Source organism: Fukomys damarensis, unplaced genomic scaffold, assembly GCF_012274545.1.
Source record: "Fukomys damarensis isolate Sample0158 unplaced genomic scaffold, DMR_v1.0_HiC HiC_scaffold_4, whole genome shotgun sequence".
Classification (NCBI taxonomy): Eukaryota; Metazoa; Chordata; class Mammalia; order Rodentia; family Bathyergidae; genus Fukomys; species Fukomys damarensis.
In genome coordinates, this window is record NW_022900916.1 from 2,535,237 (window position 1) to 2,561,347 (window position 26,111).

The 26,111-nt window shown below is 42.7% G+C and overlaps 1 protein-coding gene across 1 annotated transcript in view; it reads left to right on the forward strand.

The window, feature by feature from the left end:
- Sema3a (semaphorin 3A) overlaps positions 1-26,111 on the forward strand; it is a 396,022-nt gene that overhangs the window by 347,043 nt on the left and 22,868 nt on the right. The window contains 10 exon segments of the mRNA XM_019209424.2: positions 4,202-4,344; positions 6,425-6,539; positions 6,630-6,699; positions 8,622-8,766; positions 11,771-11,834; positions 11,903-12,058; positions 14,525-14,616; positions 22,412-22,453; positions 26,050-26,103; positions 26,106-26,111. The exon segment at positions 26,106-26,111 is cut by the window's right edge and continues 122 nt beyond it. Of these exon segments, the coding sequence (XP_019064969.1) occupies positions 4,202-4,344; positions 6,425-6,539; positions 6,630-6,699; positions 8,622-8,766; positions 11,771-11,834; positions 11,903-12,058; positions 14,525-14,616; positions 22,412-22,453; positions 26,050-26,103; positions 26,106-26,111 (887 nt within the window).

The following is a 26,111-nucleotide window of genomic DNA, read 5'->3' on the forward strand; positions in this document are numbered from 1 at the left end:
CTTCTATGTATAATTTTACTTTCGACCCTGCATGAAGAGAGCTCATACTGTTCATTGGCCTGGGAAGTCCCCAACACGGAGTTTCAGACGCTGGGGAAAGACCAGGACCAAAAGCTGCACACAGGGAGAGGAGCTTGTGCACAGGGGAAGCGGGGACAGAGGGGACAGAGGAGGGGACAGAGGGAAAGTGCGGACGGCGGAGGTGCGGGGCGTCTGGGTACCGGTTTCCCACAGGGAGTGCATTTATCTTGTGTCACACACATGAGCTAATAGAAAGGCCAAAACCAAAGTGAGTGCGTTTGATAACTCACTCACAAAGCTCACTTCGGTAAGTTTGTGATCCCCACATGCATTTTAGAGAGCGAAGCAGGAGCTGGACAGAGCTGCTCTCCTGTGCAAACATCCAGACAGTGTAAACCGTCTACGTGCTCCATGTGTGCTTTGCAGAACCCAGGCTCCACTCTACCTTCAGAGAACAAGGAAGGAAGGCGTATTATCCAGTGCATCTTTTACAATGTCTTGCACGTATTTGCAATCAAATCAATCACAGTCATGCTTTGTTGTTCAAGTATTTGTGGGAGCGACTTCAGCGAAGGGGTAGGCAAGGTTCGATTTGCTCCATCCTCTTGCTCTAATGCTATAGCGGGCTGACGTGTGGCTTTCCATTTCCATGACTTTTTAGTTAATTTTAGAAGGACACGTTTGCAGTGCACACTTCCACACGCGGTGGAAGGAGTTCGTAAAGTACAGAGCACATCTTCATTCCTTTCCCCTCTCCTGCCGGTTCCATCCCCTCCTTCCATCTCTTGGACCCTTCCCATTTGGGAAAGATCCAGCTCCCTACTTCCTATTATCTAACATCTGTTTTGCTTCTTATTTATAATTTGGGGTTCTCACGAAAGGGAACCCATGTGATGTATAAGCTTGTGTCTGATTTATTTCACTTAACATTATGATCGTAAGGTACATCCAATTTTCCTACAAATGACTCAAGTTTATCTTTCTTCATGGCAGAGTCGTCCTCCACTGTGTGAAAATACACATTTTCTTGATGTGTTCATCTGTGGATGGACATAGAGGCCACTTCCGAGATTTAGTCATTGTGAGTTGTGCGGGTATAAACATGATAGGTACGCATGTGTTTCTGTAATATGAGGTCTTTAACTCTTTTGGAAGATATATATAGAAAGGGATACCTGGGTCAAACAGAACTTCCAGTTTTAATATCTGAGGAATCTTCACACTGATTTCCATGGTGGTTGTACTTGTGTACATTCCCACCGACAGTGGAGAAGGGCTTCCTTCTCCACAGCCTCACCAGAAAATGTCATTAGATTTCTTGATGATGACCCTACTTTCTGGAGTAAAATAACAGATTCTCGGCATTGTTTTAATTTGCACCCCTCTGGTGCACAACAATACTGAGTGTACATCTTCCGTGAAGTATCTGTTAATCTCATTTGCCCACTTTTTTATTATGTCTTTTATTTGGGGGGTGATTTTTGCAGTCCTTTATACATTCTAGATATTGTCTGAGGGTTTGCTAGCACTTTTTTTCTCATTCTGTAGATAAATTGTCTCTTAACTCTATCACTGTTTTGTTTTCCTGGGCAAAGCTTTTTAATTTGATGTAATTTCATTTGTTGATTCTCATACCTATTTCCTATGCTGCTGGGGCTCTGTTTAGAAAGTCCTTGCCTACACCTCTGACTTTAACTTCTCCCGATTTCATTTTTCAGTAAGTTTAAGCGTTTCTGTTTCATCATTTAGCTCTTTCATCATTTTGCTTTTAGTTTAGTTCATGATGAGAGGCATGGGACTAGATTCAAACTTCTTCAATGTGGACAGCTAGTTTTCCCAGCACCATTTAATATTAAAGAGGATTATTTCCCTCCAGTGCGCACTTTTGGCCCTTTGTCAAAGATCAACTAGTTGAACGTGCCTGCAGTTGTTTCCACTTCCTTTACTCTGTTCTGTTGGCCCTCCTGTGTTTTTTGTGTCAGTGCCATGCTGTTTTTACCACAGTAGCTTTGAAATCTAACTTTAAATCCAAAACTGTGCTGCCTCCCACTTTGCTCTCGTCACCCAGGGTTGCTTTTGCTACTGTGGGTCTCTTCTGCTTCCATATAAATTTTAGAATTATTTTCTCCAGTTCTGGAAGAATCCAGTTGGAAGTTTTATTGAGACTCCACTAAGTCTGCATATTAGGTTTAGAAGTATGGCCATTTTTATTATATTGGTTCTGCCTATCCTGGAACACAGGATATCATTTTGTTTTCTGAATTCTAGAGCTACATTAAAGTGAGATTTCTTAGTACAGGATCAAGGCTTTTTTCTCAGGAACATCAAGACTATAATAATATAAGGCATTTGTTAACATTCACAAAGCTGTTTTACATGTTCAAGTATGAAATATCATATACAAACTATTTATCTTGTATGAACAGTTAAGAGCAGACAAGGTAAATAGAACCTCATTTGTAATAGCCCAATCTGGAATAAAAACAGTTTGAAGATTAGGCATCATCTGAGTCCTGGGAAGAAAGAGTTTTACCAAAGGTCATAAAATTTAGAGTTTGCAATTTTCAAACCTGAACTGAATTTTTACAAATACAGGTTTGTGTTACTCTTGATTGCGTAACACACACTCAGAAACACATCACATGCACTTCTAGTAGCCCGACTTCACAGTGTAGTCTGAATACTCTGTTTATAATGGGAACCCCTACTATTCACATTAATCATTCTGCAGGTCGGGCCTCATGAGACAACCATGTAAGTTAAACGTATCTATGGATGAGCAAGTAGGAATTTATGAACAAAAGCAAGTTTTGCAATAATGACTACGATTAAAGAAATATTTTATATGTCTGTAAAACTTCTGGTTTTTGCTAGGTACTTCTACTTTAAAATTATTATCCTCTTGTTAAACTTAATGATTTGCAGTTTAAAATATGAATAAGTAATATTTCATATGCTGTACATGGCTTACTGAGTCTGTCATTTTCCTGAAGAGGAGTGAAGCATAGCCCTGTGAAATATACTAAGCTCCTGGTCCCAGAGCAGGTGATGAAGGACATAAAGGCATAGATCACATGATCATAATGAATATCCACAGTTGTGAAGATCAGGAAGAAATGAGCTGACACTGTGTGTGATAAGCTAGTTTCAGGGTCCTGATCTCTTTCCTGGTCTCCTAACAATGGTGCTGATGTGTGTGTGTGTGTGTGTGTGTGTTTCACTGGTACTTTGATAACATAATACACTGTGGCAGACAGTAGATAAATTATTATAAGAATTTAAATATTTGCAATGTCCTGAGTGCTTTCGATGAGATAAAATCAGCTTCTTAGCACGTTTCAGAGTAAAGCTGGGAATTCATTGCCTATTTTTATAGTATGTGTGAGCCACAGCCTTATCAGCCCCATTATTTACGAAAGTGGAGGTGGGGCTCTGAACATTGCTGATGTGTGATTGGTTGTCTTTCTTTCCTCTTTCTTTCTGTCTTGGGAAGATTTTTCGCCTTAGGGGAAGTGAGCAGGAAAGCTCTTGAGGGTTTGGAGATGGGAGTAGTGTGATGGCCAGGGAAGCGAATAGTGGCCCAGGAGACGGTTTCAGGAGGTGCCTGTGTGCACACCCTGATAGAACACGGGTGAGAGAAAGGGAAGGCTCCTCGCCAGACATCCAGTGGGTATCATTTGGTTAACCGAGAAGGCAGTGTCGGGAAAGGGTTCCTCCTTCTGCTTTCAGAAGAGCTCGCCCTTCCACTCCCACCCGGCTTGCTGATGAGAAGTGTAATGAAAATTATGTTGTGCCTGAAAGAAAGAATAACAATCATGACCATAATAAGTATATTTAAAGTTTAGGAAATGTCCAGTGTTGCATTTTCTATTGGTGGTTACACAAAGTGTTTCTGCACCTTCTTAAGAAAATGAGTTAATTTTTCTGGAACTCTTACATGATTTGTAATATATACCCCCTTGCATGCAAATGCAAAGTTCAGTTTCTATCCACTTACAGGTTGAACTAAGGACATAGAAGTCTCTTGCAATATATCAAAAAGGGGTTAAGGGCTGAGGATTTAGCTCAGTGGCTCCACTGCCTGTCTCAAAAAGGGGTTAAAAGAAAGTGAAATGGGCTATAGTAAAAGGCATTATTAAAGTGTGAATTAATATACGTGCTCTGCTTGCCTCTCGTTCAGATCCCAGATTCGTGAGTGCCCACCTCATCCCGGAGAGTGACAACCCAGAAGATGATAAAGTATACTTCTTCTTCCGCGAAAACGCAATAGACGGCGAACATTCTGGAAAAGCCACTCATGCTAGAATAGGTCAGATATGCAAGGTGAGGTAAAGAAAAAAATGAGGCTGACGCCGAGCAGTTTCCTTTCTTTTCTTTTCTTTTCCACCTGCATACAAGTACAAAGAAAAATATAGCTGAAATGTGCTCAATCACACAAGCACGTCTGAGCGGCCCTGAGGGGTGGCGAGCACAGGGCAGTGGCTGCACAGCGACCGCTCTCAGTGAAGCAGTAGGCGCAGGGAGCGGCTCTAACAAGCTCTACTGCGCAGTCGCTCCCAGCGGTCGCGGCTCGGAAGTCCTGGATGTAAAGTGTCCCCTTGGCCATGAAGACGTGAAATGCCTGCCCAGCCTGAGAGGGTCGCGCTTTTGGTATTTTCAGGTTAAGCAGTTTCCTGCCACTGGTAAGTTTAGGATGCACATTGGATTATAAGCAAAGTATTAAGTTCAGTGAGAAAAGCATTCAAGGCGTGGTTGTGGCTTTTTGTGAATGTGTGCACAGACAAGCACATGCACAGCGGTGCTCAACTTCATCTTTCTTAGGCTTCACTTACTGTGTGGCGCGATATTGGACTTGATATTGCAGTATAATATAATGTTCAATGTACGGGATAAGAACCCTCCATAAATATTTACCGATTAATCAGTACCATCAATTTGAAGCATGTTCAATGATTTGAAAATGAAGAAATTTAAAATACCTGGAAGCAAATAAATAAAATGTGAGTAGATGAGCCTCTATTCTCCAAAACAAGATTGTTACAAACATATTACTTAAAGGGATTATGGTATAAAAAATCACATAAACAAAATATAAACCAGCGTTCTGTTTTGAAGGAACCTATATGTTCCTTTAACATCTGCACATAAATATTATTTTAAAAGACTGTAGTTGCTAGTAAATATATATCTTTTAATAGAATTTATTGCTACCTTTAGGTTAAAATTCATTTTATTTGGAGTGAGGAGACACTTTCAAAATATTTCCCCTGGAACAAGTTTTCCTGAGCAAAGTTTGTGCAAATATTTTCTTGACATGTTATTTATAAAGTATAAATTTCATCAGCACTTCAGGTTTTAAAGTATTTGATGCTAGCGTGTTTATGGGGAGCACAGATTTTTGGCATAGGTTAGAAGGCCCGCATTTATCATCCAGTCCGTGAGCAGGGACTGGGCGCTGGCTGCAGGCTGTGTGCGGATTACCAGCTGGAAACCAGCCTCCCCGCTGAGCGAGTGCCCACACGAGAGAATCACAGGGAACCCAGCAGACTCCAGAGCAAAAGCTGCTTGCTGCAGAGTGGTAACAGAGTGGACAAAAGCAGTGGGACTTTTAGACAAATTGTTCAACAAGAAATACAAAATTGTGCACATTTGTCATGTGCAGCACAATGTTTTGACACGTGCACACGTGCACGGTAGGGTGGCTGAGTTCAGCCATCCTGGGCACAGCTCATATGTTCCTGGGTGACAGGGTCACTTAAAACTCCGTGCAGTTTTAGAGAGTGCAATTTTATTGCTAACTATGCACAACAGGCTGTGCTTTCGACCTCTCAGACTTGCCTTCCCTGTGTTTGTTCGCTAACACCCCTTCCCCGACCCCTCGAAGCTACTGTTCCACACTGCCTCTGTGAGCTCCACTTCCTCAGATTTCTTATTTAAATGCGTGTACGTGGCATTTGTCTCTCTGCACCTAGTTCATTTTACTCCACACTGAGTCCTCAAAGTTTATCAATTTTTGACAAATACGAGGATTTCTTTCTTTGCAAGGCTGAAGAGTCTTCCATTGTGTGTACGCACGGCAGACTTAAATTCTGTCCAGCTATTGATGGACACAGAATGGCTTTTTCTTGCTAAGAGACATTTAGTACGAATAATTTCTTGAACGTAATTTGCGTCAATGGCTTGGCCTACAATATAAAACAGTGATGGTTCCTCGCATCATTTAGAGTGTGTATGGTCACTTTGAAACATGGACACTTTAGGGACTCCTATGCTTGCAAAAGAAGATTTCTCTTTCTTTGTAACGATGAGGAATTGTATTTGTGTTGGTCTCACGATGTGAGAAAAGGTGCATTTGAAGTGGCTGTTTGCAAGCACCGAGTCTGACTGTGTCCTCCCTCTTCAGAACGACTTCGGGGGGCACCGCAGCCTGGTGAACAAGTGGACCACATTCCTCAAGGCCCGGCTCATTTGCTCTGTGCCGGGGCCCAGCGGCATCGACACCCCCTTCGACGAACTGCGTACGTAGCTCATGCCTTTACGGGGTACATTCGTTCAGACTTTGTCACCACCCTGACAATGCAACTTTCCCCAATTTTGTTTCCCAACAGAGGATGTATTCCTAATGAACTCCAAAGACCCTAAGAATCCCATTGTCTACGGAGTGTTCACCACCTCCAGGTCAGTAGCTTTTCATTACCACCTTGTCGTAGCAACTGCTGCTTTAATCTTTGAGCTTTTGTGTACATCCTCAGGGGCCTGGAACAGGTTAGGACGTAAGTAGCTGCTTGTTTTTTAAAATACATTTCAGCAAAGGGTGTGAGCCTTGTAATAGAACGGTGAAGCAGTTGGAAATGTTTGTGTCGTATCCTCAGTACAGCTCTGACTTCGACACTGACAGGAAAGGTTATGGAAACAGGAGCACTGGCGAGTTTGCAGAGGTAAAAACCAAGACTGAAGACCTTGATTCCGAGTGTGTAGGTCTATGTACTGGAGAACACACGTCCAGAACTCATAACTAAAACAATCCCTCCCCACACCCGACCCCGTCTCTCCCATCATTAACTGAGTGGATGAGGCACAGGAGCAGCCCAGGTACTGCACTTGGTCCCTTCGATGCCACCAAGACGAAGATCTCTCCCTGCTGACAAGTGCGAGGACCCGAGGAACAAACACCGTGTGCGGCCAAGGCAGCCACGGCCGCGCCTCTGTCCTCCCCACAGTCCTTCCTGCTCTGCTGCCCCGCACAGGCCTCTGGAATGAAAGCTGAAATACTGACTCACTCAGGAATGGACAAGGCCATCAAATAAAAGAACAAGTTGCCCTTTGGTGCTCTATAAAGCATTCCTACCGCAATCTATGATGTTTCTGTTCTATACACAGTTTGAAACTTTTTTAAATGAGCACATGCATTCTCTTTTTAAAATCGAAACTCAATCTCTGTCTCTGTCTCTCTCTCTATCTCTGTCTATCTATCTCTCTCATTTTACTTAGTTTCTATGGGCCACCTTGTAATCTACATTTTGAAAATAACAACACAGAAAGATACGCAACACCAATTAACAAGAATAACAGAAACTCAGCCTAGCCCTCTGAAGACACTGGCTTGTGCCTCTGCTGTGTTGTTTCCTCCTGCTCCCCATGGCTCCTCCTCGCTCTTTCCGTCTACCCTCCTCTGCCTGTCCTCCAGGGCCTCTTCCCTGCCCCTCACCCTTCCGGAGGCTCCTGCCGCCCGTCTGCACAGGCCTGCCCCCACATCCCTCCCATTGCCTGGTACTTCACAGTTATGAGTAGGAAACCATACTGGGATATCCTTAAAATATCTAGAGGGGAAAATGATTTAAAATCAAAGGCTGAGAAAAATGCATTTTGCCTGTTCTCTCTGTGATTTTTCTACAAGGCAGATCAGCTCTAAGCATTCCATATTGTAAGTGGCACAGCTCCATAAGATATTTCTCTGACTACATTCCCCAGCCCTAGGCGTGTAAGCAAAGTAAAATGCAAAATTTTCACAGCTCAGTGGCAAATGTGCAGTTTCTTTCTATTACCTTACTTTTGATAACAAAATAATGTGAATAATCGCTGCCATTCTCCACCTTAGCTGGATGAAACAGCTACCAACTGAAAACTGTTGGCTGTGTTGGAAAGACGATTATTTAAATGCCTGCACAAATATCAAATTGCTACTTGATTTAATGCTTTTGTGGTTTGAGAGATAAAAATAATATAATGTTGTACATCACTTGCCATGGACAACTCATTTTCTGCACGAATTTCAGCATATAAAATGAGTTCCTAAACATGCTTTTTTGTTTAAAATGTTGCTTGAGGCTTAGACAAGATTTAAACTGCACACACATGACGAAAACAGCCCCAAGTATTATTTGAGATGGCTAAGAATTGATGCTCCAGTTTACCTTTTCTCTTTTATCTATTTGTTTTTGGCAGTACTGGGGATCGAACTCAGGGCCTTGCACATGTTAGGCAAGAGCTCTTTCACTGAGCTGCTCCCAGCCTTGTGTTCAAATTTTAACATAAAAGCTGGGTCTCAACAGCTCCTGCCATTGTGCAAAGACAAATACTGTCTTTTGTTCTCTCTGCAGCAACATTTTCAAGGGGTCAGCCGTGTGCATGTACAGCATGAGCGATGTGAGGAGGGTGTTCCTGGGGCCTTATGCCCACAGGGATGGCCCCAACTACCAGTGGGTGCCCTACCAGGGCAGGGTCCCCTATCCACGGCCTGGAACGGTAAGTGATCTACTGTACCGCATAGCATTGACTTTATTTCTGCCAAAGACTGTTCTACAAGTGAACGTGAGATACAGGTGATGCAGAGCAGAGAATCTGAGACCATAAATAAAAGCAAGATGAAGACTCTCTGTGCAGGAAAAGAATTTCATGTTGAAAATCAGTGTTTCCTGTTCGGCACCCACACCTTGGAGAAACCCAACCTGAATGGCAGCCTCGTCTCCTTCCTTTCTAGTGGTATAGAGAGGAAATGGCCTCGTGTGGGCCTGAGACATACAGGATCCAGCCAGGCCCTGTCTCCCTCACCAGAGGGAGGGTCAGTGTTGCAGTTTAAATCGGAGAAAGAAATTTACAAAATCCCCACATCGTCATCACGTGGGACTAACGTCTAAATGGTGGTGAAAAGATGATAGGAAAACGTGGCAGAAGAGAGCGTGGCCTGCACAGCCCACTGTGCCCTGTCTAGTCTAACAGCCAACCTCTAACTTCACCCTAGGCCTGGTAGAAAAACTCAAAATCAAACCAGCTTTGAATAAAAAACTTAAAGCAAGGGGCAAAGGCCAATGAATATATTAATATGGTAACAAATCATTAGGGAAATTGGCCTCAGAGCGATGCAGCAGTGGTAGAAGAGCCCACGGCAGTGTTTCTGTAGCAGGACTTCCGGGAAGGAGCCTGGGGAGGAGCAGGGGAGGGACAGCAGCCAGCACTGTCACAGTTCGGCAAAGTCAAGTACAGCGCGCTTTGAATTATTTTATTAGATGGGGAACCCTTTCACTGTTTCCATTTTGTCTATATTCCTTCATTTGCTTAGGAGAAAATTGAAAACGTGGCATTTCACAAACATTGCTTCTTGCCAATGAATCGCATAACAAAACCTGAGGCTCTCAGGATAATATATATGTTGTTTATTACAAGTCAAATCGATTTTGTAAAAGCACAAGCTATTTACTGTACATCTTTATGACAAACTGGTTTCACGGTGTGTCTAAACACTTTCCTGTGGCTAATTCTTACACATGTGTTCTAAGCACAAATGTACTTTTTAAGTCTGCATCATCAGACCTGCTGGAAGAACTCCTAAGGGCTAGGCACTATGCTGCTCTGTTCAATCACAAAGATAAATCCGGTTTTTAATCTGAAATCTGCACAGTGTTTGGCATTGATAATAGCGGTGAGGCCAATATGGAAAATACCATCTTCCAGTCTCTGTTCTGAGTGTGCTTGCATTTATGGAGGCAGAGAGGCACACATCTGGGCAGGTATAGATCTTTGTCCCGGCCCGGGGGGTCAGTGCTCACCTCTAACTCATAGATGGTGGTCACAACAGGAGAGACCAAGTCAGCAGGCTGTAGTCTGCCCGTGTTAGCTACAGCAACAGGGAGTGTGGCTGATCCCGGAGCCGGGGCTGGCACCGGGCATGACATTACTTGTCCAGCTGTTTACTAATCCCAGAAGTAGTGGCTGGGAGGAGCCTGGCCCTCAGTGTCCCTCAGGAGAAACAGAATTAGTGACCTTCAAACATCCTGTCGGTATCACCACTAGTCTTCACAGAAAGACTCACAAATCTCATTAGATACAAAACAAAAATAAGAGAAATTTGAAGAAAACCTAAAGTCAAAAAATCTCTTAGTTTCATTTTGACGCACACATCGTTACACTTTTGATAGTTTTTCACATTAGTAATGCAGCACACGATTTTAATTGTTCTAAGATTTGTTTTATTGTTTTTTCCAGCCTCTGTACAGCTTTTGGATATTTCTGTAATATTGATTAATTGTATACTTTAAAAATCAAGAAGTAACTTCTTAGATCCTTTATTATGATGCTGTTACTGCATTCCTAAGCACACACATTAATTCATGAATATATGCAGTCTCATTTCAAAACAGATTTACTTCATTCTAATAAATTATTAACAATTTTCTCAGCATAATGCCAACAACAATTGATTTCTCATTCTAAGCTTCTTGTAAGATCAAAATCCTCAATTACTTATTTGTCAACCCTCAAACTCTTAAATGGCAGGAATTACTTAAATCTAAGACAAAAAGAATGAGATTGTAGACACTGTATCTATGAATGTTTCTGCCATACAATTTGATGACAGTAATATTTTAATTTTCTTCATTGTGTTTTTGGGTTTTTTAGTTTTTGGTTTTTGTTTTTTTTGGGGGGGGTTGTTTTTTGTTTTTTTGTTTTTTTGGTACCAGGAATCAAACTCGGGACCTTGTACTTGAGAGGCAGGCGGCAGAACCACTGAGCTAAATCCCCAGCCAAATGGTTTTATTATTTTTACCTGGAGCATTTTTACCTGATGGGGCTTCAGGCTGGCACGCACCAGTGACCCCTCCTGGCTTTAAAGGCCACTGTCTTCCTCATGGTCACGGTGCCCATCCTGATTGGTCAGCTTCTGTGCCATGAAGATTGCTGAACATTTGGAAGAATGCTCTGCTTATTCCTACAATTATTTTATCTATTAAACCCATTGATGTTACTTTCTCAAATTATGTTATAAATAAGTCAATGAGGAATGATTTCGATTAGCTTTCAGTTTGGAAAGAACATTTATATTTCAATATGAAGCTATAATGAAGAAAGAAATGATTGTATTCAAAGACTCTTCTGTCTGTCTGAGCTGGTGAGAGTTGCACTGGGTGGTAGCACCTTCCATTCACCAGGTCAGATCTTCACTCGGTGCAGTGTAGGAGGTGTTGGGCTGTGGCACTCTGGACCCCTCAAAGCCATCACCGGTGTTTAGCCATAAATGATATAAGGATATAATTCTGTCGAGGAATTGCACATTTAGAAAAACTAAGCTAGTGAGTATGTCTAGTAATTTAAGCAGATAATCACTAATAATAACCAATTATTATTTGCTTATTTATCAGTTTAAAAAGTCATTTTAAATATAACCGAAGGTTTAGATACTTAGAAGGAAAGCCATGTGTTATTATATAATTTAGATCTTAATGAAAAGATATTCTTCTCTCTATCCTAACAGTGTCCTAGCAAAACATTTGGTGGGTTCGACTCTACGAAGGATCTTCCGGACGATGTCATAACGTTTACAGTGTCCTAAAAACATTTGGTGGGTTCGCCTCTACGAAAAAGATCCTGGACGATGTCATAACATTTGCAAGAAGCCATCCAGCCATGTACAACCCAGTATTTCCGATTAACAACCAGCCTGTGATGGTCAAAACAGATGTGAATTACCAATTCACTCAGATTGTGGTAGACAGAGTGGATGCAGAAGATGGCCAGTATGATGTCATGTTCATCGGAACAGGTACATGGTTTTAATTTAAGCAGTACTTTTCCATTACGAACATTGCTTAGGGCAGGGGATTTAGCTCAGTGGCTCTGCAGCCTGCCTCGCAAGCACAAGGACCCAAGTTCGATCCCCGGTACCCAAAGAAAAGAAAAATGACAAAACTGATCTAACTGATCATCAGATTCACTTCTGTAGATATTTTGATGTATTTTTTTTTACTAGTTTCATTATTAGAAGAAAAGTTTGGAGCTATATTTTCAGAATTAATTCCATCATCGTCATCATTATTGCATGCTGTTTTGTTTTCCCCCACTCTTCTGAGTGGTAGCGTTACTGTGAGAATACCAGTTACAAGTCTGCAGTGTGCTACTTAGGGTCAGATTCTAAGGTAACAGATTCCCAGTCTCCATTAATGCTGTTAGCTAACATAAATCACTGGAAAACAGAGTGCACCCTGCTGCAGCCTCGTATAATAACACTTATTTTCCCTTGGTAAGAAGCAGAGAAAAATTACATTAGCTACAGAAGGATGGCAACTGTGCAGTCTACATGTTAAAGGCTTAAGTTCTTATAATGAAATTGGGTGACACTTTGGCTCTCGGGAGTGATAGCATCAGGTTCTGCCCAATACATTAAGAAATTTTCCCTATCAATTAAAAGGTTCCCAGTGAGTTTCTGGCTCCTGTAAAAGTCAGTGAATTGCGAGCACCAATGTCAGGTTATAAATATCTTTAGAAAACGTGAAGTCGTAGGATTTCCCTTCAGCGTCCATCAGTATGTGTGTTGCTGTCATATTGCTGAGCTCTCTGCAGGCTGATTGCAGCTTGTTCAACACTGTCACACTGGCCTTCGTTGCCCCTCCAGCTTCTCTTTGGAGAGGCTCCTCACTGTCTGTCAAAGCAACAAGCTTGCTTCTGGGTATGCGGCCAAAGAAAGGCAGGCACTCCTGAGCCTTTAATCCCCCTCGGACACAGATTGTCCTTAAAGGAACCAATTTCACAAGAATGTCCAATACCTGATGATGTGCACGGCTCTAAGTCAGTCCAGAGCAGGGTCAACTGTCAGCAGAGGAAACTGATTACAGTAATTTTATCTTTTAACTAAGTTGCACAGCATGCCGCATGGATACTAGTTGAGTAATCTGATTCAATTTGTGTGAAATTGTGTGAAATACTACTCGGTAAAACTTGATCTAGAACACAGATAAAGTTGTGTTTGGGTACTGGAGACCTGATGAGAAGCCCTGGGCAGATTAACCTAATTTCACTTTAATCTTCAGTGCTATGAGCAGTCTGGGGTCCTGTAAACATAGAAGGATCCTCTTAAAAGAGAACTAAGTTTACAAGGGATGACCTGCAGCCCTTCCTGGTGATGTATAGCACACTGTGTTGGTCCCTTAAAAGCGTTTTCCATAGTATGAATGTGTGGGATTGTTTGTTCTGGTGTAACTGGTTCCTTAGTGGCAAGATTTTCCTCACAAGCAGTCTGCTAAAACTGTTTGAGGCGGACTCCTTGGAGGTAAAGAAATTGACCTAGTTTAGTCAGAGCTGGAACATTGAGAGACTAAGGTCTTCATACCTAGAATATTAGAAGATTAATGTTGTCTTAACCCAGCTTTGAGGAAAATGATGGCCCCTGAAAATTAGAAGAAAATCTTGTCAAAATGTGTTTAGCTTAATTGTTTACCATGTTTGCTTCTGCATTTTACATTTCTTTAATGCTTTACGGTTAATTAACGAAAGTGCGAACGAGTGAAGGACTACGATAATCAGTGGCCCTAAGTGTTTGTTTTGCACCTCTGAGGGCCTCAGCCCCAGCTCCAGGGACCCAGCAGCAGCCAGACACAGAGGCTACGGCTTTGCTGCTTGACCGCAATCCTTGCCTTCCTGTCCCTGCTGAGTCTTCCCTAGTAGCGACCCCAGGCCACAACCAAAGTGGAAATATCTCCATGTCAAGTCCATATTGCTCTGTTTTTTTTTTTATTCCTAAGACACTGGTGGTTAATGGGTTTTTAAAAAATACACATAAAATAATTCAACCTACCCAATTTCTGTGGTGGTTATTGCATTTCTTAAAGAATTCAGTTAAAACCTTAATCAACTCTTAATATATTTCTAAATCTTCCTTTTTTTTTATTCCAAGACAATTATTCTATACTTTGTAAATTGCAAGAGATGCATGTGAATATGTACGGTTTGATAATACTTTGGCAAAAAAGTCATAATGAGAAGGAAGAAAGAGGTCCAATTTTTCTTTCTGAACAAATCCTAATTCCCTCCACTAAACCTAAATTCTTCTTTGTTTTGCTTTTGTTTTTGTTGTTGTTGTTGTTGTTGTTGCTTGGTACCGGGGATCAAACTGGGAATCTTGTGCTTGTGAGGCAGGCAGCAGAACAACTGAGCTAAATCCCCAGCCCCACTAACCCAAAATTCTAATCAGACCCATTTAAATGGTGGTCTTCTCACATGCTTTCTCTCAAAGATGCTGGGACTGTTCTGAAAGTCGTCTCAATTCCTAAGGAGACCTGGCATGATTTAGAAGAGGTTCTGCTAGAAGAGATGACAGTTTTCCGGGTGAGTGCTGCTTAATTTCAAGTGTCAACAAGTTCAGTTGCGGGCTCCCCCACAAGACAGCTGGCGCTGGACCCCGCGTGGACCGGCAGTCTGGCATGCCCTTCTAATTAGCTTGTCAATTCGAAAGCCAGACACTAGTCAAAATAAACCTTGAAACTTTCAATGCTAGTTAAAACTAAAGAGGTAAGGAAATATATTCCTGGCTCGGATTTTGTTTTCTCAATGATAAAATATATGATTTACATTTTATATTATTTACATAAGTCACCTCAGTGAACAAATTCCTCTCCCCACCCTCTGAAAACCTCTTCTCGAGCACCCTCTGCCCCAACTGGGGGAATGTGTAGCTTCTGTGGGGGCCCAAAGGGAGGTGCATCGGACACGGCCGAATAATGAATGCATTGCATACATGTTTGGCTTATGTGTGAATTTTTATCATATTTTCTGAAGGAAATCATTTGCTAGCAAAGTCTGCTGAGCTTTTATACCACTAGTAGCAAGTTGGTTATAGATTCCCAATGTACACGCTGAAGAAATGTAAGACGCATGTCCTTTCGCCTGAGTCACCGAGGGCCACATGGTGGCTTTGGGGGAAAGTAGGGGAACGGAGAGAGGGCAGCAGGGAACCGCCTGAGTGTCCAGGCAGTGCGAATGGCAGCATGCTTTGGCATGACAGGGAAGTAGATTCCTATATAGTATTATTTTAATATTGTGGTGAAAGAACGGCACGAATACATTGTGAAACATTTATAACTGCAAAAGAAATTGGAAGAACTGGGTAGACAGAAAAATGGGGAAATCTTGAATCTAATCTCACACCCCACATGATCTCATTTAGTCTCCTGTGGCTCAGAAAGTTTATCTACAAAATGTAGAGGCTGGATTAAGCTCTTACCTGATGCTTCATGGTGAACAAAGTCGCCCAGACCCCTCGTGCCCCATGTTTCTGTGGTAGGGTGCTGATCCGACATGCACTTGCTCACTACTCTGTACATCTTGGAGAGAAAAATGGAGAAAAACATGGCGAGTTCCTAGTGTGTATTCCATTAAAACCGTGATTGTTTTCAAAGCATGTACCTGTAAGCTGTGACACAGTATTTAGCATTAAGAAACTAAGAGTGCTAGCCAAGAGCTTAGGCTCCTCAGGTGAGCTCCAAGATGGCTCTGTCAAGTGTCGTGACAAGAACAGCTCTGTCCCTGGGGGAGACGCAAGAGTTAGAGGGGCCTCACCTCAACCACTAAGGACTTTGGCAGGCACTGTGATCAAAATGTTACAGCTAAAACTACTTTACTGTTTTCATTTATCTGATGTAAAATTTCCTGTAGGCATTTCTACTAATCCATGGGTTATGTTTTCAAAATAATAAAATCATCATGATTCTGGTTTTAAAGTCAAGTGCTCTCACCTTTTGTTAATGTCAGTTACAAAGATTTGATTAATCTTTATTATTAATCGTGTCCCATAAGTGACCTTGATAAACAAACACATTGATGCTTTAGACTATAAATTTTAAAAATACAATTACCCAAATGCACTGTTATCCACTGTACAGTCCATGGCGAGTTAGCAAACGAATTACAGGCACCAGGAGTGGATTTATAAATTGCTGCCTTATGCCTATTGTTAGATCTCCAGAGCTGAAAATATATTTTCAATCAATGTTCATTAAATGAATGAATGAAGTAATACTGGAGCAAAACTAAAATACGAGAAATGAAAGTGTTCAAAAGCTTCCTCAAGGAGACTATACTTACAGGAAGATGAACGAGATACCGCAGCAAGCTATCCTGGTGATCTGGTCCCATACAATTTCCTAACAGTCCGGAAGCTTAATTAACTACATATATTTCGACATTCAGTTTGCCTCCCCTGTTGGCCACTGAAGTTCCAAGGCAGCACTAGCATAGGTTATCTTAGGAGCGTGTTAATTATTTCCTGACTCTGCCAGTGTTAGCCATGTTTCTTTTGCGTATTTCCCTTCAGCTGTCATACATTCTTAAAATAGAGTCCACTTATTAATTCACCAGCAAATAAATATACATCAGTGTCTGCCACAGTCCTGGCCTACGCGAGGTCCCAGTGGCACAGACATGAGTGCTGGAAAAGTGGGCCTGAACTCGCAGAGTTTATGAGCTCTTGTGTGCTGAGTCTCGTGGCTTCAAGGACGGACTTTGTTCCGGGTTATTTTAGTGCAATTAATTTTTTTTTTTTGCATTTTCTGAAATCACATCAGGACTTTTAATGGTGGTGTTCTCCTATCACTTAATTCCCTTCTTTTACTAATGTTCTTTGGGATATTCATAAAATTTCAATTTAAAAGAATTTCAATTTAATCTGAACTGTTAAAACGCCTATAACAAAATCATGAGATGCTCAAAGCCAATCATTTTATAAGATATTTAATAGTCGTTATTGGTTACAAGTACACAATCTTTAATGTATAGCTGTGATGACTGCCATACAACACTTGTGTGGCGTTTAAATTATCTTGAGAAAAATTCTTTGTAATCTGTAACAAGTACATATAAACCATTGTGCTGGTATGGAAATGATTGTTTAGCAGTCTGCAACTTTATAAAACAAAGGTTTTTCTTGCAGCCGGGAACACATCTCCTTCTACTGAAGCCATACTAGTTTTCTTCCATATTCTTTGCTATGCATATTGTCATTATTATTTCTTTGACACTCAAGTAGACAAAACATATTTGGGCAGAGTTTAGAGAAATATTTACTTTCAACATTCTCTTCTATCAGCCAAAGTTCATACATATATCGTGATCTAGCAATTGGAATATTTCACTGTCAAACTTTGTTTAATTTTTGCAGTGGAGAAAAAAAAACACAACACATTAAAGTGATAGCCATGTACAGTGAAACGGTGGAAAGGACGGGGAAATGTGACAGTATCTGTTTCTATGGAGCCGGGATCATTCCATTTAAAGTAAAACTAAATAAGATAAAATAAAAGCTCAGCCTGAGTATTATTGTAGTTTGACAAGGTAAATAGACAAGGTAGAGATCCAGGGTCACGTCTGTGCCTGATGTTCTTGGTTTAGACACACACAGCACACGGTCACACACACCCACATACGTGTGCATGCACACATTTGCGTTAACCGACCCTTCAATGCCCCATGTTATCATCTCCAGGAGGCAGGCCCCTGCTGGACTGAGTAAACTCCTGGATTAAATCCAGCACCACCACGCCTGTCCTTGCCTTGAGATTGGCTTTAGGAAAGGACTCTGAGTGATCACAGAACGTTCTGGGGGTTTCTGTTAGAGCAAAGTTACTTCTCTTCTAGGTGAAATCAAATCCCAGGCAGTCTTACAAGAAAAGTATTGGTTGGTAATAAAAACATCTCCATACTAGAGTAAAACTGGTATTAATAGGTAAGAAGAGGCAAAATGAAATTGGCGCTGTTGCAGGACTCGAGAAATGGCTGACTGGCTATTAAATGTTCAGAATGACCTTGAAGTACCGAGACACTGCCCGACTCTAAGTGGGCGGCGAAGCCATATGTAGGAGCCTCTGCTGAGCTCCCTGCGGTGCTGAAGCAGCTGGTCGAAGTCCCTCTCAGCGTGAGGGCTGCGATTCTGAACACCTCTGACGTTAGGCTTCCTATGACGTGGTCACTACCGTTCACTAGTGAGGCACATGAAAATCTGGTTGACGGTGCTTGAAAATGCCACCAATATATATTATTTTTAAAGTACTTTAAAGAGGTAGGACCCAGACCCCCTGGTTTTTGCTCCAGTCGGTGCGGCCTCTTCCTCCTGGCCGGCCCAGGCAGGCTTGGGATCGGAGGCGGGGGCCCTACTCCTCTGGCTGTGGTGCACCCAGCACCCAGGCCTTTGTTTAGGCTCCAGCAGTGTTCTGCAAACAGCGGAGCAAACAAACGAAAGAGTTTAATTTCCCTTCAGATGTGGAGTAATGGGTGCTTTCTAAAACCTCGCCTATTAACTCGAGCTCAGGGAGCCTCCACACTGTAGCAGAACCGCCTGCTCACTGAGCAGCTTTATAAAGTGCAAAAGCGAAGGTTTAATAAGGACTGGATGAGAATATCTGGAAAAGCACGCAGAAGTAGAGTCACTGAAGATCTTGAGAAGATGCTAAGTTTTTAATTTCATTTTTACATGAACATCATTTGAATTTCCAATTGAAGCCAGTTTTGTAAAAAATGCTTATGAAGCTACATCTGTTTTCAATGAAAGTCGTATTCGCCACCAGCAGTTTCTCTGAGAAAGGGTAGCTTATTTAAATGCATCACATCTTAGTATATTGCCTATTAAAATTCAACTACAGGCCGTATCTGTCCATATTGCAAAGAGCCATTAATTTTCTGGCCTGAATAAAAAACCAAGTTTGTATTAACTAAGAGATGCTAGGACCTTAACTTATGAATATTGAGGCCATAACATTATACCATGGAGACTGGTGTATGTTAGGGCTTTATTTATGTTTTATAACTTATTGTCATTTACATTTTTGTTTTGGCAAAGGGCCTAAAATAAGTGAATATTAACCAGCTTCATTTTTACAAAGAACATAGACGTAGCTAATCTTCACTTCAGTTACACTAAATGTTAAAGAAGTGTTTTCCTTGCACCTTGAATGTTAAATTTGTGAAAACCTGCCTGAAGATAACTGCTTATAATAACCCTAACCTATTTCTCATGTGACCTGGAGTAGAAGAAGTTACTCTGGGAGATTTTCTAAGGCTTTTGATTTGGAGGGGGGCACTGGGGATAGAACTCAGATTCTTGCACTTGCAAGATAGGCAGTAGAACCACTGAACTAAATCCCCAGCTGATTTTTCTGTTGGTGAATTTATTCCAATATTGTACAAGCCCAAATCTCATCATCAGCTTTGTCTTTCAGAGCTGAGTAGGTGTGATTGACTATTCCCTTTATTTCACTGATTTAGCATTACTAAATGCTAAAGATCATATCCAAGTAGAGATAAAATTCAGCGACATTACTTTCATTATGGTCAATAACACCTATGAAAAGTTATTTATGTAGGGCCAGAGATTTAGCTCCATGGTGCTGCGCCTGCCTTACAAGCACAAGGTCCTAAGTTCGATCCTCAGTACCACAGAAAACAAAGCAAAACAAAAGTTGTTTAATAATTAGTATCATTCATTTAAACTATAAAAATGCAAAACCACTGGAAATCTCTAAATTATTGCCGTATCTAGTGCATATCTGTGTCCTTTGTCTCATGTTTCTCAGGCAGGTTGTGTTAAGCTTAAGAAGAAAACCTTGCTCTCAGTTCAGCCATTCAGGGTAAAGATGGAGATTTGGGGTTCTGCCTCCTGTGGCCAGGAATTAGCTGCAGAAGAGAGAGCACGCTCAAGGAGAAGAAGGCAGTGTCCAGCAACGAGCAGGAAGGTGCAGTCAATGGCAGCCATGTGCTAGGCATGGCTGAGGGCTCAAAGCCGTGCAGAAGGCTAAAGGAGAGTCCAGGAAGAATTCTGAGGTGCAGGGGATATAGCAGAAGAGGTAGCCAGGAAGTATCGAGCGGTGTCACATAAAACACAGAACTCCATCGAAGCAGTTCAGCCAGAAAAGCACCCACTCAGCAGCCCGGGCTCGTGGGTGATGTGGGCTTCCCTTCCCCACGGGATGGGCTGGACTCGGGGACGTGGGGTGACAGTGCCCGCAGCACTCGGACTGCTGCCTGGAGAGTCGCAGCTTAGTGAGAAGGAAAGACGCTGCGGGAGACGGCTGCCCTCGCGTCAGACCGAAGTGAAGGAAGAGCAGAGTGGAGAAAGCCGCAGGGGGGGAAGGGGAAGCTGGGCGGGACCTTCATCCGCTCACCTGACAAGGATCCACTCACAGCTTGCGAAAATCGTGTGCAGTTGTAGGTGCTGAGAGCACGGTGGTGAACTACACAAGCCAAATCTCGGCCTCGCGTGGAGGGGCCGCTGACAAACCCCGTCAGACGGTGCTGTGGTCCCTCCTCGGGTCCTGTCAGCCTTGCCCTGCTTCCTCCTGGGAGCCTCTCCCCGCCCAGCCCCTCTGACCGGACACCCACGGCACAGTGAGCTACGCCAGGGAGGTGCTGACTGGATACCTGAGCAACGGAATGCAGTACCTGTCCTGATACAGGCATCCGTGCACAACTTTGAAAGTCACTGTCCATCAGCTTGTCTCAGACGTGATTTTCCCGTCTCTTTGTCAGCCCTCAATTCTCCACTCTGGTTCACGCTTCAGACTCTACTTTGGGGAGGAGTAGGGTGAATTACACAATGCTGGATCAATTTTATGTAGACAAAGAGATGATGGTGGTATCGGTCCCCCCTGAAACCCAAGTCTTCTTAGCCGTGTGTTGTCTCGGCCGAAGGAGATGACGGAAGAGGTGGAGGGACTGGCCTGGAGGACACACAGGGTGTGATCCGCTCTACAGCAGATGTTAAGTGTCGTCATGGTGAAGGACGCGTTGTCAGTAACCCCTCTGCTTGGAGCACTCTTATCTCATTGCTCTCCCCTTCCTGAAGGGCTTCTGGATGTCCTCTTTGGTGAGTGTCTGCAGGAGACGTGACCGCAGACACTCAGCCCTGCCGCTGAGGCCTCCGACAGAAAGGCAGGCTGGGGAGGTGTCACTGTCTCCACCCACCTTGTTCATCCAGTCTGGTGTCCTGGCCCTTCTGGGTCTTCTCCGAAATCACAATGACCACAAAACGTGAATGTTTTGCATTGCTTCAGGACATCAAAGCAGTCACAGCAGTGCACAGAACGACACTCATGGAAGAGGACGCCGGGTCTGCTTCAGAGAGCAGCAAGAATGGGGGGCGAGGGTGTTCGCAGCAAGGAGGATTGTGAGAGGAATTCATGGCAACGTGTCTTCCATTGTAAGAATGTTTAAGTTTAAATACTCACCGCACTTTTCAACCAAGGTTTGTAGCTTGTAGTGCTCTACATGTATCCAGGAGCGGTCTGTGCTCGCTCCCAGTGAGCTCCACCTTGAACACTCAGCCATGCTCCTTGGTGATGGTTACTTCCGGTGAGCACTTGTTACACCACGTTGGCCTGTCCATGGGTGCTGATCAGGCTGTACTGTCAGGCAAAGGCACAGTTAACAGTCATTGCGATACCAAAGTCTGCTCATCCTTGACGGCTGGAACCAGGCCCAGCATCATCTTCAGTGGTGCCAGGAGCTGAAGCCAAGCCTGTTCAGCCAAGGCACGATGGCCTCCCGTTAGAGTGGACGTTTCCCGAGCGTGCTGGCGTTCGGACGGGCCATGCTGACATACACCCCATGTGGGGCTCAGGTCTGTTCACAAGCGGAAACCCAACCTCTGTGCAAACCCCAGCGGCCACACATGCCCCACTCCGCCTCCCACACATGATGACCACTTCTGTGGCCTCACAGCTGGAGCTTTGCTCTTCCCACCTTCTGAAGGGCCCATGACGGCCGCTCATGCAGGCAGAGCCTGGCTTTTGGACAGCAGGCAAGGTAGAGAAAACCGTAGTCTGTAAACCCTCCGCCGGTCACCTAGCAAGGGCCTGACCGCGGTGCCTCAGCCCTTCCTCCGAGCGACCCAGGCCCAGCGCTGCTCTACCCTGCTGGTGTGGACCTGGCTCTCGGGCAGGGCAACACCAGGGTCTCTGTGAGCTCCACCCACGGGGCCCTCACCTATGCGGTTTCTTCCACGAGTCTTATTTTGCAGTTGTATTGTTCCATATGATCGCGAGTCTTCTCTCCAGAATGTTTTACTGCGCGTCCTTAGCTAATGAGTTAGTGGCTGCCTTTCTCCCTGACCAAACACTCTACATGTTTTCTTCTTCAGGAACCAACGCCTATTTCCACAATGGAGCTTTCCACTAAGCAGGTACTGTAGCCTGTCGCAGTTCTATCATTTTGCTAATTCTGTGTTTCAAATATTCTACTTCTGTTGCAACCGTACAAGAAAAGTGGCCATGAGAAAAGAAATACCATTCTTAAAATAAGCTGGTAGATTTAAAACTGAAAATAGTTTTCCTTTCCCTTATGTTTTTGATAAATATCATCTGTGTTTTAAAAACATATTTCCAGAATCATTATTTAAATTCACATCATTCCTTTTTCAGACATTATCATATAGTATACTCAATACTTAAGTTATTTTCATCCTCTATGAATTTTATATATGTGCACTTCAAAACTAGCATTAGTGGCTATTTGAGAATAAATGTTTAATGTAATTTAATTTTGAACATAAACAAAAACTAAGCTAATAAGATTAAGCAATTGCTATGTATGGTTGGAGAATCTTGACTTGAAGGTTAATTTTACATTTTCAGTAGGTTGTGTGCTAGAAAAAACAGAATGTGACTTTAAATTTGGCTAAACATTAAAGGAAAATAGAAAAATAATCTCCCCTCAGTGATAAATTCTAAGATGCCATGAATTCAGAGATTAAAGACAGCATGTGAGGGTCCCTTCCAGGCTTACCGAGTGAACATTCTGGCGAGACAGTTTTAAAAGCACGTGACTTCTAAATACTGAGTAATATGCACAGCACATGTGAGGCATTTACACTCTGAACGAATTTTCTTTTCCTATTAAATGTTACCTAGTCTTCAATCAAACATATTAAGGGTGACTTAAAAAGAAGTTTGGACAATGAGTTGGATTAATTATCAGTAATTTAAAAGAAAAATCCAGAGGAAAGTAACGTGCCTCTCACATACATACCGACGGTAAAATGCAAGATCCCTTGACCGGTCTGCCTGCCACGCTGCGATCCGTGTCTCAGGTCTGCCTCTCTCATGGCCTCTCCACTCTGTCCCCGAAGGAAACCCTGATTTCTTTGCCAGTGAAGCCCAGCGTGTGTCCTTTCCCCGTGGACACACCGAAACAGACAGCTGATTTCCCAGACACCCAGAGCGGCACAGCGCAGGGAGCGCTGGGCACATACTGTCTGTCACCTCACACTTCATGAGTTGTGCTCACCTGTTCTCATGATCTAAAAATTGTCACATGTTGACAAGGGAATCCGAGGATTTCCAGGATGTGAGCTAGACTGGGATACTCTTTCCTGTAATGATTTTTTGAATTATGTATTTATTCTCTGTCAGGCTCCATAGCCAAGCCTGATTACATTACCTCCACATTTAGTTTGGTAATGCATTTCCTTTTTGTTCTGAAGTGCTTCGGGCTACCTAAAAGATTCTCTACAAATTCAAGATTTCACCACCAAGTGAACAGAAGCAGTTGATGAATCAAAAATATCATTGTAGAGTAAAGTAGTAGAATAATCTACACTTTCCATTTTCCATTTCTGGAAGACATTAGATTTCATTTAGATAAGACTCAATTTTTTTTTCATGCTTTAAGGCATCTTTTTCAGTGAGGCAGTATTTACAAGAGGGGCAAGTAATGCTAGGACTGACTTTCTGGGGATGTGCACACAGGTCCTGCTGTGGGCCCATGTGGCACAGGACAGAAAGAAGCCTGCTGTGCTGCCTAACTGGGTGGAAACACATCGTGGTGGTGACTGGACTGTGCCCAGTGACCCTGCATCACCCCCTGTACTTCACCTGGACAGCATTATATCATTTCTGCACATATAAATAACCCTGCAGGATTATGATAAAATTGAAAGAACAATGAGTTGCATTTCATTTTTGGCATCTTTATTTTCATTACGAAAATTTCAGTTGTCGTTTTTTTGCTTTTCTATTCTTCCTGTGCATTATTTCTCTGTTTTTCTGCTAGAGAATTGTGACAGATTTAGATATTTTAGTTGGGTAATTTTTTCCTTCTCAAATGTCACACACCATGAGTCTCTAAGTATTAATTATGCTTATGAATCTTGGAAGTTAATGGCCCAACACAGAGAATTCATTACTGTACCACCCATTTGGTGAGCAGTTTTTAAAGCAGTCGGGACTATGGTATCCTGATTGGCATGTCCACACCCAGCTCTGCTGATCATGCTTCTAGATATTTGCTAGAACTTTCTACAGGATTCCTTTTCTGTGTAAGCCTGTGGATCAGTTTCATTTTATCTCATTGAAATTGCTTTGTTTGATATAATCTAACTTCATTTAAAAAAAAACTAGGGAGGCCAACGGAAGCCAAACAAAAAGGAAGGAAAAATAATATTTCACTCTTCCTTCCAGGGATTTACCCATAACTCCTTAATTTGTCCTGGGTTTTAGCATCAGTCAACATAATACTGAAGTTGAAAACAGGAACAAAGTGGGATATGGTATACAGTTGAGCATCTAGTAAAATGTACCATAGTTTTATTTTTTCTATTTAGTGGTATAGCAGTAATTATCAGGATAAATGCTTCCACATGGCTTAGTTTTGGTGGCATTGCTCTTCCCCTCTTATTTCCTTTATTTTTTAGGAAATTGTAAGTCTGTTGGTTGGCTTTAAGCACTGAACTATTTTTTTACATAAACTTTCCTTATAACCTTAATAATTTTTGAGATTCTGAAGGCTATTTCAATCTGCACTCAACTTATTTGCTTATTTATATAAGTAGTTCATGAATGAAAGTCTTTGGAAAAGCAATGTTAATTATTAATCATTTCTGAGTATTAGGCAGTTTGTAATGTTATAGAGAATGCCATTGTTTAGAGTGTAGCTTTTCTGAACCTTATTTTTTATAAACAGAATACTGGAGGAATTAAGATTTGGTTTTGAAGTCTCATACCTGCATATTATTACATGTTTCAGTGTCTGCATAATCTTTACGTAAGACGCTACAATTAATCAGTCCTCTAGTGCAGAAAAAGCTATGGTACAATTACAGTACATGTTGGATAAATCACAAAAATTTTTTGTCTCATTTTGTGTTTATATAATTTTCTGGCTGACATGTTACATTTGCTTAACTTTGTTCAAGCATTTCAAAAGTTGTACAAAATTCCTAAGGTCATAGCCGCTACAGATTTTTCATTTTTTTCTCTTTGTAATTTTCCATATTTTCTTCCCTCAGCATGGTAGTCAGTGTTCTTGTCACCCAGACACAATACCTGACCTCACAATCTAAAAGAGGAGCGTTTTAATTCATAACTTGGCTTTTTGAGACAGGGTCTCACTGTGTAGTTCAAGCTAGCCTGGAACTCGCAGTGATCCTCCTGTCTCAGCCTCCCAAGTGCTGGGATTACAGGTGTGCACCACCACGCCTGGCAGGAGAGGATTAGCTTAGTTCACGGTTTCAGATGGTTCAGTTCGTAGTTGTTGGCCTCAGGGAAGGAACAGCTCGGTGGAAGGATATGGGGAGCAAAGAGCTCAGCTCAGGGGAGCAGTGGAGCAGCTCTAGAGAGAACAAGCAGGACAGATGCAGTCCCCAAGGCCATGCGAGGGGACTTGGGTGCCACCGGGGTCTCTGTTTGAGACTGCGGTACCCATGAGGACGCATGGGTGCACCTTCCCCAGGAGGGGAGGCCTGGGGCCCCGCAGCTCGGTCACTCGCTTCTCCCCCCACAGCAACAGCTGTACCTGGGCTCCGCGGCCGGTGTGGCCCAGCTGCCCCTGCACCGCTGCGACGC